At 38.0% G+C, this 13,600-nt stretch overlaps 3 protein-coding genes across 6 annotated transcripts in view; 2 read left to right on the top strand and 1 right to left on the bottom strand.

Moving 5' to 3' along the window:
• Positions 1–13,600, top strand: part of LOC143711279 (uncharacterized) — a 549,769-nt gene that overhangs the window by 292,067 nt on the left and 244,102 nt on the right. The gene's annotated exons all lie outside the window — the stretch shown is intronic.
• The window catches only part of LOC143712048 (uncharacterized), a 383,255-nt gene that overhangs the window by 126,199 nt on the left and 243,456 nt on the right, over positions 1–13,600 (top strand). The gene's annotated exons all lie outside the window — the stretch shown is intronic.
• On the bottom strand, positions 3,767–12,494 carry LOC143711263 (putative PWWP domain-containing DNA repair factor 4). 4 transcript variants are annotated; one of them, XM_077202634.1, is made up of 22 exons: positions 12,384–12,494; positions 11,500–11,649; positions 11,079–11,407; positions 9,846–10,965; positions 9,608–9,747; positions 9,313–9,517; positions 9,132–9,236; positions 8,816–9,007; positions 8,586–8,727; positions 7,794–8,436; positions 7,667–7,705; positions 7,397–7,572; positions 6,731–6,976; positions 6,153–6,198; positions 5,995–6,045; positions 5,877–5,921; positions 5,712–5,776; positions 5,323–5,526; positions 4,947–5,129; positions 4,755–4,843; positions 4,602–4,671; positions 3,767–4,428 (listed from the first exon to the last, which is right to left on the bottom strand). In XM_077202634.1, the coding sequence occupies exons 13-19, from the start codon at positions 6,754–6,756 to the stop codon at positions 5,090–5,092; spliced, it is 477 nt and encodes a 158-aa protein (XP_077058749.1). In that variant the 5' UTR covers positions 6,757–6,976; positions 7,397–7,572; positions 7,667–7,705; positions 7,794–8,436; positions 8,586–8,727; positions 8,816–9,007; positions 9,132–9,236; positions 9,313–9,517; positions 9,608–9,747; positions 9,846–10,965; positions 11,079–11,407; positions 11,500–11,649; positions 12,384–12,494; the 3' UTR covers positions 3,767–4,428; positions 4,602–4,671; positions 4,755–4,843; positions 4,947–5,089. The 4 variants fall into 4 exon arrangements, with proteins under 4 accessions (XP_077058749.1, XP_077058747.1, XP_077058751.1 ...); XM_077202632.1 differs by lacking the exon at positions 6,731–6,976; XM_077202633.1 differs by lacking the exons at positions 3,767–4,428; positions 4,602–4,671; positions 4,755–4,843; ... (4 more) ...; positions 5,995–6,045; positions 6,153–6,198 and having other exon boundaries at positions 6,886–6,976.

Genomic DNA, 13,600 nt, shown 5'->3' with positions numbered 1-13,600 from the left:
TAACTGTGTATGCGTGGCAAATTATCTATGTATCCTTCTATCTATTCTAGATTAATGGGAAGATCACATAATTATTGTCATTGTCATGTTTTACAGTGACTGCATGCTGATTCCATTGTTATTTTACCTGATAATGAGCAAATTAGTTCAACTTAAGGAGGTTAATCAATATACAGCATAATTCAAGAAAGTAAGATTCACTCCACTTTTTCAGTTGTTTAAAGATTGATATACATTTTTAATTTGTTTTGTGTAATTTGAAATTTTCAAAATGCCTCATGCATTTCGAATAAAAAAAAACATTTTATAGAAATACTCCTGAGATTATATGTTTGTGCAAAACTTCATTTATTTCAGTAATTCAACATAGCTGTAAGCCATAATCATCAAATTTATAACGCATAAAGGCTTGAAATATCTCACTTTGGATGTAATGAGTCTATTAGTATTAGCTTTTAGTTGAATTACTGAAATAAATTAATTTTTGCATGATATTCTAATTTTTTGAGTCTCACCATATTGGTTCTTTAATTTAAGGTTTACATAAATTCCATTCTGCTGTTCTATATTTGATTTCAAAGTCATTTGCTGTAACAGGCATTAAGTGAATTCTTTGGTTGTAAAAAAGCAATATTTCTATAAAGAAATGTCGAAAAGTTGTCAATGTCGAACGAAAAGTTTACATTTATTTTTTTATTATTTGGAAGGGGTAACTATAAGTGCAGTTTGAATCACTAAGAAAGTGACAAAAATTCGTTTTAGTTTTAGTATAGAGGCTCCCTTATATGTATATTATACTATTCCAAGCCTGAAAAAGCGTCACAATTTAACTGCACCAACAATCTGTAGCGTCACACCTCTACACAAATAACCTCATCTTTATTATAAACCAATAACTATGATAACCGTAAAAATATTTCCGACAGGAAGCAGCGCTATTTTGCGCATGTGTACAACAAATCGAATCACGTGGCCTCCGACGTCACACTTGGATGGGCGTGGCTTCCGACGTCACGCTTGGATGGGCGTGGCTTCTGACATCACACTTGGATGTGGGCCGGGTTGGATATCCACCGCAGGATGCAGCGAGCTGTAGTTGTCAAGTTCACACAAGTTACCAACCGATGCATCCTCGGTAAAATGGGCGTGTCAAGAACACTTCCGGGATTTTTAACCGTTCTTGCCAAAATGCAAACTTGTGTATTGAGCATGGTATTGAGACAGTACTTGGGCAGCGACTGATGACGTTTCACAAGTCCACAAACACACAAATACAGACAAGAACGCATATTGAGAAACGGCCTCACCGGAAGTAGGCAACCGGAGTCGTCGTCATGGTGGCGCCCATTGTTTTGAGCAGAATATAGCAGTAATGAGAACTGTTAGGGTCACATTCATACAAAGCAAGCACCAGTGATCATAGGAAGTAATAAGAAATGGCTCTTTACATTAAGGTAGTATCCTAGTGAGAACAGGGTGTTCGGCCAACATTATCAAGCTGCAGACTCGAAGGCGGAGCCTGCTGCATCTACAGTCCCGCATTCTCAGACCCCTCGTTTTTCGAGACAGCGCCTCCTGCTGTTCGGAAGATCGTATAACGCCATTATCCAAATGCCATTGAAAACATTAGAATGCAATATTACGGTCTCTTTTTATTTAAAGTTATCCAAATAAATATTTGCGTTCACTGCTTAATATTAGAGCCCGACCGATATATCGGCGCGCCGATATTATCGGCCGATTTTAGGCATTTTCCTAACTATCGGTATCGGCATTTATAATGGCCGATAAATGAATATTTTAAAAAATGCGGGTACGGTGATTCATGTAAGGGTGGCGCTGCCAATAAAGCACCTAAAAGCTGTCACAAGAACTGGCAAAAATAATGATTATGAATACAACAAATATAGCAAGGAGACATTTTAATTGTTTATTAATAAACAAGTGTTTTCAGTCAGTGTCAGCCAAAGATGAAGTTGACGATGCTGACTCGCGATCTTCAGTGAGCGCGCGCCAGAGAGAAATGCACATTTCATACGATTACATGAGTCTGTCTGTCTTTCGTTTTGAATTGTTCTGTTTAAAAGTAGACATTTCAATATAGATATATTTCAATTCTCAGGTCTATACGCTGAGTTTCGGTTCATGAGACGAGCTCCAGTTCACCCGCGCGCCTCCGTGTCGAGATTATCTATCGTCTGCTAAATTTACTTCTTATAAATTAAATCCAGGCAAATGGCTGATGAAACATTGATTAAAATTAAGATACAATTAATACAAAACGAAATTCACTTTGAAACGAAAGGTTTTGTGCTTTCTGTTTGATGTCTATGTGAAAGTTTCAAAGCATTGGTGCCGCTTTCAGAGCGCTCACGTCCGTAGTGCTGAACTGTCGCGTCTGTAACATTGTTTTTTCCTCATAAATGCAAACACGAAAAATAAAATAAAATAAAATAAAATGAATATTTTATGTAGCCTGTGGAGACTGAGAGCCAACCCTTCTTCATCCGGTGGGTAGTAGCCTACTTGTGATTTGCGCAGTGTAATTCACAGAATTGATTTCTCTGCTACAAGCCTCTGTCACGTATTGTGTGAGCTTGTGACTATTGCAAGCGCGCAGCTGAGAAGTCCTGATTATATTGTCTGCTATATTTAGGCCGCCTTCTTATTTATTAAGGCAATTGGTTGATGAAACATTGATTAAAATGCGTGGCGCGAGCGATCTCCGACAGTAAACTGATTCTGCTTTGTCTAGGGTAAACAGCTGTTGCGACGCGAGCAGTAACGGCCGCGTCCGGTGTAGACACCGTGTTAAAGCTCATTCTGCCTGATAACGCTACGTTACAACATCAAGCAATATTCCAAAAATGTATATAATTATAACACTTTATATAGGGCCATTTTGCATTAAGAGTAGCCTAGTTTCACGTTTAGTACATTTTGCTTACTAATTATTTAAAATAGTATAAAAGTACTGTACATATGTAATTAAAAACGTTTTCATTATGATATTATTCATTTTACTTTAGTAAAAAGATCTGAGTTCTTCCTCCACTGGTAGAGATTAGAGGAATTAAGAGTAAAAATAGAAGATAATAAGGTTTTGTCAGTGACACTTTTTATATATTTATTGATACAAGTTATGACTAAATTAAAAGGCAAAGTCGTCGTTAGTGAAGATTATGCAACAGTATTTAGAATATAATATAATATAATATAATATAATATGCAAACTAGTTTGGTTACAGCTCAGCTGTATAATTCTCATTCTATCATTCCCCCTGCCTCCATTACATATCTGTGTCACACAAGTGTTTGATTACCACATTTGAGTGATCATTGCAAAACGTGTTTATAAAATATATTTATTCTGTTTATAGCTACTGTGTAAAGTACCCATCAAAAGTTTGTACACACCAATAGGAAAGTGTCCAAACTTTTGACTGGTATACTGTACTATAATACACATAAATAATATTGCTACTGTATTATAATATACACATAAATAATATCGGCCGATATATCGGTATCGGGCTTTTTTTACTCCCTGATATCGGTATCGGCATCGGCCCCCAAAAATCCATATCGGTCGGGCTCTACTTAATATATGTGGCAAAAAAAATATCATTGTGTTCTCAAACTAACTAATTACCCAGTATTTCTTTTTTGAGCGTGGGTGTAATTGAAAGGAAGATACTGATGTAACGGATACAAATGTCACGACTACCTGGCTCACAGTAGCAATGACATAGGGGAGACCACACCGTTTGTTAAGTTAAAGCAAACATAATTTATTAAACATTAATTTATACGATGAAATCATAATTTAGATCAATAAATGTAACAAGTCAGTAAATGAGAAACGAAATAAAACTAATCAAAAGTGTGTTGCAGATCAGTAAAGTGTAGACTATGTGTAATGCATACAAAGCAAAAAGAAGTGGGATGATGCTGCTGCCACCAGCATGGAGACCCGAGCAATGCCGAGCCGCGCAGCACAGAGCAGACCAAACAACCGACAGGAGATGTTTTTAAATAGTCCCTCCAATCAGCTGTTGTCGGATGGACCTAAAACAAACAGCTCCCCCTTCAGACTGGGAGGAGAGAAACGGCCCAAACATAATACTATCCATGGTGGAGTGAGCACACCCCACACGGCAAAGCCGTGTGAGATTGAACTATCTTCTGAAAAATATTATGTGATATTATATTGCTACAAACTTTTAGTTTGTTTTTGTACAATGTTTCAAATTCCATTTTTTCTTTCAGTTCAACATATAATGGTCTAATTAACATTATACCATGCTAACATTACAAAACCTGTTTTTTGATATTTTGAATGTAAGCCAAACTCAAATAATAGACAAAACACCAATAATAAACAATTCTGTACTATATTTAACGATCACCTTAATCACTGTCATCTTGCTGTAAACAGGACAAAGCAAAGAAAAAAGGAAGAAAGAATTGTGTTAGTGACTTTATTTTCGTCTTCAATTGCATTCAAAAAACCTCCTCATTTATAAGTCGCTTTGGATAAAAGCTTCTGCTAAATGAATAAATGTAAAATGTAATGTAAATGCATAAGGTAAAATAATTACTTTCTGGTTGGCAAATGTTGCTTCTTTTCTCATTCTTTTTGCAATCACCCGGTCAAATTCCTCAAATTCACTAAAATAAAAGATGAATGCCATTGTCAAAAATACTGTGTAATAATATATATGTTTTTTTGCAAATGCAAATTACAAGCATACCTAGGGTGATAAGTAGGGCCACGGGGGAACACCTCCTCAGCCTCCTGCCAGGACAATGCCTGCAGCTCACATAGGCCATGAATGATGGCCTGTCCATATAAATAAATACATTAATTAATTAATTAATGTATAAAACATTTCATATATGGCAATAATAGAAACAATGAAATTGACAAACATGTGCAGGCCTACCTCAGGAAAAAGAAAACTACAAATGAACTCCACTTCATTTGTGAAGTTCAGTTGAGTTTTACAATTGTGTAGCAGAGCTTTGAGGTGTTCAAAAAGAATGGCACACTGCTGCTCACTGTCCATGTAAACTTGCACACGTGGCTTTAGGGGGAACCAATTTGATGGTTTCCCATTGAGAACATCCTGCGGGGCAAACAAAAACAGTTGTTTTATATACACAAGCCATCAATGAATAATTGGCATAACCATCAAAAATATAGCTAAAGAGCATATTGGATAATCAATTGACAATGTTGAAGTTGACAATGATCACAGCCCTGGGTGAGTCATTTGGGAATGCTAATCTTTAAATGGTGAAAAATGACCATTTCAGTACCACAAATGCTGCTCTGTTCCCTTTGAAGACACAATGCAGTCCACCAGTGCTTCTTCAGTTCTTGTCCGATCTTGGACTGCTTGGACGTGCTGTGGGACATCTTGTGTGGTGCTTCTGCTTCTTTTTAGCCTATACAGAGGTTGAGTTCTTGCCTCTAATAAGCATTTTGCCTCGTCTGTCCAGAAGGCAAACCTGCGCCCATAGCTTGCAAACAATAATAAATAAAAAATTATAGGAAAAAAGAAATAGAAAAAAAAAAGAAATTGTTGCTTAAGAGAGTTATTAAGGGTGTTTTGTTACTCATGCTAAATAAAATGTTGTATTGAAGAAATATTCAAAAGTAATATGACAAATTTAACTCATATAATGTACAATACTTTTTGACATACCCGTCAATATGAAATCGTTCCATTAGCATAAGGCACCACCATTTTCTAATCATGGGCATGTCAACCTGAAAGAAATGCACAGTTAAAGGTCATTCTGTTTTCTACTTTTACCAAAATAAACTTAAAGTAAATAAAATAAACATAAATTTCCTTTTATTAACTTACCTCTTGGAAATCGAACTGGATGTCACAGACCATTGAGAGGGTGTACTGAAATACAGGAGACAAGCTGTTGTTAACACTGTTCACTAGACCTTACTTATAAACACATTAAAGACCCTACCATCAGCACAAAAACACCACAGTCATTCCCTCTTGTCTGACGTGGCAAAGCCTATGATTGAGAAAATGAGAAAAAGTCAGTTTAGAAATTAATAGATAAAAGGTACGGATGCAAAATAAAAAAAATTGCAGTAGAATTATCAACGAAAAATCCTTTACAGTCATTTCTGTCCAGATCCCTGGATCAATTTGGTTGGCAATTTGTCTGTAGAAAAAAAAACATGAATATGATTGATCAAATTTAAATGACAGCTCATCTGTAACCTGAGAACAGACACAGCATGCAAAAAAGGCTAAATGAACATAGCCAACACATGCAAGAAATGGCTAGGAGAACATAGCCAAAAATTAGAGTTAAGGCAATAAAACATGGCCTTTAAACTTTGAACAAAATTAATTGTATAGTAGAACAAAAGCTAGAAATGGCTAAAGGAACATAGCCAAAATTAGAGCCTGAAACTGCTTGTCTAAATTCATAGCTGGACCTAAAAATTGCTCTGTAGTCCTCATCTCCAAAGCCTGATTCGTGCTTTGCATTCTGAGAGCCTAAAAAGACTATCTCCCTTCGAAGTGGCCTCATAATCTATAATGTGTTAAGTTGTAAAACGATTTCATTCTAAAGTTCTTGGAAGAAGCATTTCATCAATGATCTAAGTTTAGTTTTAGAAACACAACAATTACGCTGTAATCAACATATCTATGAGACATTCAATATCTAGTAAGAAATAATTCCTTACACAGACAATGTAGTGGTCAGGGCCATTAGCTTTTGTCCATGCTGGAAATACTATCAAGTCTTTCATATCTGCATCCTCCTAAAATTGATTTCAGAAATTATGAAATTTTTGAAATAAGAATTTATGCCTTTTTATAGTTTTTAACTCCCACTCACTATATACACTCAGCGGTAATGCTGTAACAATGTTTGGGGTTTCCTTCCAAGTAGGAACAACATAAAAGTTCTCTATGCATATATCTTTGCCCTATGGAAAAAGAAAGCAAGCAAAAAAATGTAGGTTGATTCAGACACATGTATACTCTTTGACAGTTTACATTGTAATATTTTATATACATACAATATTCCAAGACATTTCAATAATAAGCTGCATGCAGGCGTTTCTAATCTGCAATAAATAATTAAATTAGTCACTCATTAGTGAATGTTTAAATACAATTATAGCTTTCTAAATGCAGACTGCTTACGTGGGAATCCATATCCCTCAGCAAACCCAAGCTCCAAAACTCCTCTCTAATGAGACACAATTTCCCCTCCTTGACAATAATTTCAGCTCCAGGCCGTTTGACGTCCAGCACGTAATCAAGCTATACATTTTTTTTTAAATAGTCATACAATAGTGCACGACTGCAAATGCATGCACATTAAATTTCAACAATAATTTTACCAGTTTTTCTTGCACTGGATGCCAGTCCCTTTCCCATGGCTTTACTGCTGAAAAATATTCCAACAGGGTTGTTGGTCCCAAATCAGTGGCTTCTGGTGATGCAGTCTCACTCACTGCAGGGATGGCAATGGTTGCTGGTGTTGCTGAGGGTTTTAAAATGGTGTCTGGCACTGCCACTGAAAGTAAGGTATAAAAACAATCAAGCTTAGAAATCATAAACTTGGTGTAGCTCCACCTGAGGGAGGGGACTGGACACAACAATGTACTTACCTACTGACACATCCATGGATTCCTCAGATGTTTTATGTTCTACAAAAACATAAATGAACAGATCAGTCCAATGAGTAATAAAGTGTTACATTCATAACTAAAGTGCACAAGTACAGTGAAAAAATACCCAAAACAGCCTGGCTGTGGACATTCATTAGAATGTTTGTCTGAAACTCCTTTTTCATGTGCTTAAGTCGTTCTTCATTTTTGCGAATATTGTAATGGTGAATTATGTTTCGCATGAGAAACACATGAGTCGACGGCAAAGCCATGTTTAGGAAGTAGTTTTTTTTTTTTTAGTTTTGCAAATAACTGTTCCACGACTTGGCTGTTAACTTTTCCAGCCAGTTGCGGGACCAGGCGAAGCTTCCGCAGTGAATCTGGAGCGTCCTTTGTGTTGTCCTCATGGAACCGGTCATACAGAGCATAATGTTCTGCTGAACCAGTTATAGGGTGGCCATCAGGGTCAGGATTTTCCTTTTTGCATGTCAGCCAGGGTAGTGACACCTTTATGTTTCCAGCTTTGGCTTTCGCAATGTTTTCTGCTGTTGGGTCCATTAACCTCCCTTCAAATGGTGTGAAGGGTATTGTTTGTGGTTGTCTTAGGTTAGTGTGGGTTGACAGTCCACATGCAAAGTCGTAGATGACAATGTTCGGCATATGCTTCCATAAAAGAAGCATGTCCGCAAAATCACGTGGGCTCCCTGCTCGGATGTTGCATTTCAAACTGTAGACAATGCCACACGAACACATAATCCCAGCCCAACCACCTAAAATGCAAATACATATAAGAAAAGCAGATTTTTAGAAACTGTAATCCTTTGTATACTCATGCAAGACCTAATCGTGTTATCAATGTCACTTTGTATATTTTAGGGCTACTGCTATTACTGTTCTCATTTGCAATATTGAGGTTTACCTGAGGCAGCCCAAATTTTCTCAAAAACTTTGTCATATGCCTCTCGTGACTTCATTTCTTGCGAAAGTCTTAAAAGGAGGTCAGTTTGAGATCCAGTGGCATCCAAACCACACTCTCTGCATAAATTTCTAATCACCTGCACCTATTAAAGAAAATGTGTGTCAGTGAATCCCTTAACCCTTAATAGGACAACAACATAAAGTAATGACAACATTGAATAGAGATTTTACCTTCTGTTTGCAGAGCTCATCTCTCAGACGATCCTCTGAGACAGTTATCTCAGAGACCTCTGCTGCTTTGGCTGGACGGATCTTCTCAAATTCTGTGTTAAGGACACAGTCTGAGCGCCGTGTATTTCTCCCTATCCAGGGTGCCCAAAAGTGAAAACTTTGTTGGAACACTGAATGGATTGTTTTTTTGACCTTTGGGAAACAAAACATGTCAGTATATCGTAGAAATCAGCATTTTACCTTTTGTCTTATCTTACTAAATACAAATCTACATAGGTGTAACATTTAATAATTGCTGGTGGATTTGCTTTCTTACTTGAAACAAATCCACGGGCAATTCTTTCCTCTGTCAGTGCCTTCCAAAACTGTTCTGAATCCACATCTCCATTAAAATCTTCTGGAGCTTGTGCAAGGTCACTCACTAAAGGAAATTAAGAAAAATTTGAATAAACCATGGTCTACCTTTGTGCAATCCGTAAACTAAAAGGGTTTTTTACCTGACAGATGAAAAGATGCCTTCTTGTGAAGGTCCATTATGACCACAGGTGGATGGTCACCACAGGTCACGCAAGAATACTGATATTCATGGTCTGTTAGAGCTTCAAAATGAAGATAACCATGCAAAACTGTATCGGCTGAGGGGAACTGGACACCTGTAGTTAACTCCAAATACTCAACTATTCTGCTGACTGCAGTGTGGACCTATGATATAGAAATGGCACTCTTAATTACTGCTATTCATTAAAATAATAAAAACAACTTTAAAGAATAAAGAAAAAATATAAGCATCACCTGCAACAGGTTTCTAATAGTGAGGCAGAGAGGTAGATCAAGAAGGACATGGTCATTGAAATTATGTAGACTTTCACTCCACTCTTGGTACTGGTACAGTGCTCCACACGTAGGACAGTATTTGTAGTATGTAGAAATATCTGCAGACACAAAAGGTATAAAAAAGGAGTGGTTCAGTTCAAAACACAACATTATCAGAAGTACAAAATCACAACCATAAAAATAAATAATAATCCACCTCGGACAATTCCTGAGGTTGTAAGAATTTTAGCCTTTTGAGTAAAGCAGATCGGGTCGCTGAGGACCATGCGGTTTGGACAGTGGTTGCACAATGTCTCCTCAGGAATTAGGTGTCGTGGAAATTCCTTATCCACTGAAGAAAGTCTCAAATGGTTGGGAATAGTAGAAGGTATCTTTTTGTTCATTAAGATGTATTGTACCATGCCTTGTATTGCTGGAGCATCCTTTGGTGGGTAAGTGTTTTCACCCACATCACTCTCCTCCATTGCTGTCACCTGAAACTCCTCAGCGCTCCTTTCAGTGCTCCTGACCTTCCGAAAGAGTTCTGCATTGGTTTGGAATAAGTGCCATTTTGCGATGTATTTATGCGTGCATGATCTCTGTGTTTTTGCACAAGGACAGTGCCATGAATTTTTTTTTGTATCATAAGACACCATGACTCTGCCTAGTCTGCTGTAATATGAAATAGTTGGCTCATGAACCGATATACATTTTTTAGATGGAGGGGCTCCAATCTTTGACAGAACTGAAAGTGGTGCACTATTTTCTTTGGCTAGGGTTTGACGATCAACACACAGTTTAATTTTGTCCTTCCCAAACCACTTGCTTTTCACCATTTCTTTAAGACTATCTTCTCTGAGTGAGGGCGAGGTTAAAAAGGTTTTGCAGTATGAAACTGACCGGAGGTGTACACACTGGTATGACTGCAGTCCACTTCTCCATGCCAACTCCATATTAGCTTGGCACTCACTAAATTCACAAGAAACATGTTGTTGTTCCCCCCATATTTTAATTTGAACATGGAGTGGAGTAGAAGCCCCATGAATACTTTTGTGGACTGCATACAGTCCATTCTGGGGATCTATGCATTTACTTTTGAGATGGGATGAGGATGAAATGTCCGTCATTTTTGCTGTGTGTCTTCGTTCAATGTGTCTTTTTAATTTTTTTTTGGTAAAATGTCAGATTACATTTGGGGCATTTCTGCAATAATTTTGGACCCACACGGATGCCAGTTTTTGTGACTGACAATGGCAGAGGTGGTTGGCACAGAGGTGGCAGCGATGGCTGTGGTGGATGGCGCGGCAGTGGGAGGCACAGAGATTGGAGCCACAGTGCTGGGCGGCACAGAGATGGCAGCAAAGTGCGGCATAACAGTTGGTGGCACAATGATAGATGGCACAGAGGGGTCAGCGATGGCTGTGGTGGATGGCGCAGCAGTGGGAGGGACAGAGATGGGAGCCACAGTGCTGGGCGGCACAGAGATGGCAGCAAAGGGCGGCATAACAGTTGGTGGCACAATGATAGATGGCACAGACGTGGCAGCGATGGCTGTGGTAGCTGGAACAGCAATGGCAGTAGCTTGTGCAACACCAGTTGCCACAGCAGTGGGTGTGCTGTTACAGGCATCAGTGGCACTTGCTCTCTTAACATGCTTGTAATTGCAGGATCCTAAATGTGTGATAAAATCTGGCTTTCTTAAAATTGTGGACTGACAGTACAAGCAAGGATAATGTTGCTGGGTTCGGCAGGGGCGACCGCATCGATGTATGGTGTACCCTGGAATACAACAGCATACATACAATTGCACTGTCACACACAGTCTTATGATCTTTCAAAAAGCAAAAAAAAAAGATGTTTGCTAATGTTACCTTCATGTTGCACTGCTCTGTTGAAGTGTCCCTTAACATGTTTCTGAACTTTGGACAACTTTGTCGGTTTGAAATATATCGGGGCACAGAATGGGAAATACATTTCTGTATTTCTGGAAGTGAATCCCCCGTTTGAATTGTTATATCCATCTTCAAAAAAAAGAGAGAATCAAACTCAAATTCAAAATTTAAGACCACCCCACAGAGCCCATAGTCAAATTTCAGTCAATAGTACAAATTAAAACAAGGAACCCCCAAAAAAGGCCAAATGACACATTCTAGCTCACATGTTAATACCATAGACTGGTTATACATAGTGAAGGCATAGCAAATTTGATTATTAGGCAACTGTAGCCTATGAGTTGTAAATGGCTGTCAACAACATCATATCACAGTTCAAATAATATTGATCCATTATAATACTTACGTTTTATAAGAACTAATTTAAGTAGTCTACATAAATTATATAAAGTAAAATAATTACTCCGGCATTAATTAATTCAATTTATAGCTTTAGGAGAAAAGGTCCGATAATTTAAAAAAAGGTAAATCTGATTAAATAATTAATGATGAAATTCTTTGATACACACTTAATGTAATGTAATGGTCTACTTTAATGTCAACTAATTTTAATCTTTTTTTTTTTTACAATGGCTTGTCTTCAAAAAGTCCAAGGTTAAAGGCTAACGTTAACTATCAAAATATTTTCGGGGGAAAAGGCGAAAAAACATACATTAACGGCTCAAATTTTGTTACAAACTATCATTAGAAATATTAAATAGACTGTTCATATGTTGGTGTATCGATGAGCTATAAAGTAGTTTGATTAAAAAAGAAATCATTGGATAAAATCGACGATACCGACATTCTCTGACGATACTCACGTTTAGGTTCTTCACGTGTTTATCCCGTTTATCCATGTGTTTATCCGATCCAATTTGATTGGAGGCGCTGTCTCGAAAAACGAGGGGTCTGAGAATGCGGGACTCTGGGTGGGGGACTGTAGTTGCAGCAGGCTCCGAGTCTGCAGCTTCATACTACTCGTGTTGGGGGTTCACTTTTTTTCTCTTTTTCATCAAACCGCAGTTTTTGCAAGTTCCCGCAATCAATCGCATTTCTTAAGAAAACGGGCCGCATGATAAAGGATTTTTGCCCGCAACAATCACAAAAAAACTCCGCGTATTTCTGGAAGGACTGTTTAATCTCTGAAACGTAATCTCAGCGGCCATAACGACGGCACATTAAAGGGTAACTAAACACTAAAAGTATTTTTAGTTAATGATCTGTAAGAATGGAGCTTCATAAATGCTGTTCATTGATCCGAGTAAATTTTTTTACATTTGGGTTTAAAATGTTTTAATTCTACAATATAAAAACGTCTGAGTGCTGCCCTCTTCAGATTGAACTGTGGCTACTGCAGTTGAATTTTGTGGTACCCTCTGACATCAGAGGGTACAAGCTAACCACGCCCTTGCCTACAGAGACGCATGTCTCAGGTGCACCCCCCCCTCCCCCCCTCCGCTGGGCTCTGTCCACTTTTCCAGCATTTTTCAAATATTGCCAGTGGATGGAGGAGATGGTCCTCACTGCAGAACATGAAATCCACGGGGAGTCGTCGGATCCAGATCCAACTCCTCCCACCTTACATATACCTAAACCTACCCATCTCCGCCCCCTGATCCCTAAACCCACCCCTAATCCTACCCATCTCCACCCCTTGGATCTTGATCCAACTCCTCCCCGTGGGTCTCATGTACTGCATTGAGGTGCTACTGGAGATGGAGTCAGACTCTGACCAGGGGGTTATTTACCCTTTAATGCGTGCTTCCCACAAAAACACGGGTTTGCCTGTAATGAGTTATACATAATGTATAAAGTATACTTACAATTCCATTTGTTCTTCGAAAACCTTTGGAAAGTCTTTTGCAAGTTTCCGATCGTTATTCAGTCGTTAGCTGCAGCAGATAAACTTTCTGCTGGTGTGATTTAAACTTTCAAAAAATGCAAATGCACTTCTACATTTATATACATAATTTTTTTTTATAAAAAAAAACTAATGAATTACTTAAGCCATAAACAAAAGGTGGCAAAAAATGTTAAG

The sequence above is a fragment of the Siphateles boraxobius genome, unplaced genomic scaffold, assembly GCF_051911475.1.
Source record: "Siphateles boraxobius isolate OS27281-9 unplaced genomic scaffold, OSU_SipBor_1 5, whole genome shotgun sequence".
NCBI lineage: Eukaryota > Metazoa > Chordata > Actinopteri > Cypriniformes > Leuciscidae > Siphateles > Siphateles boraxobius.
The sequence above is the reverse complement of the archived record's forward strand: the minus strand, read 5'-3'. Positions and strand labels throughout refer to the sequence as shown.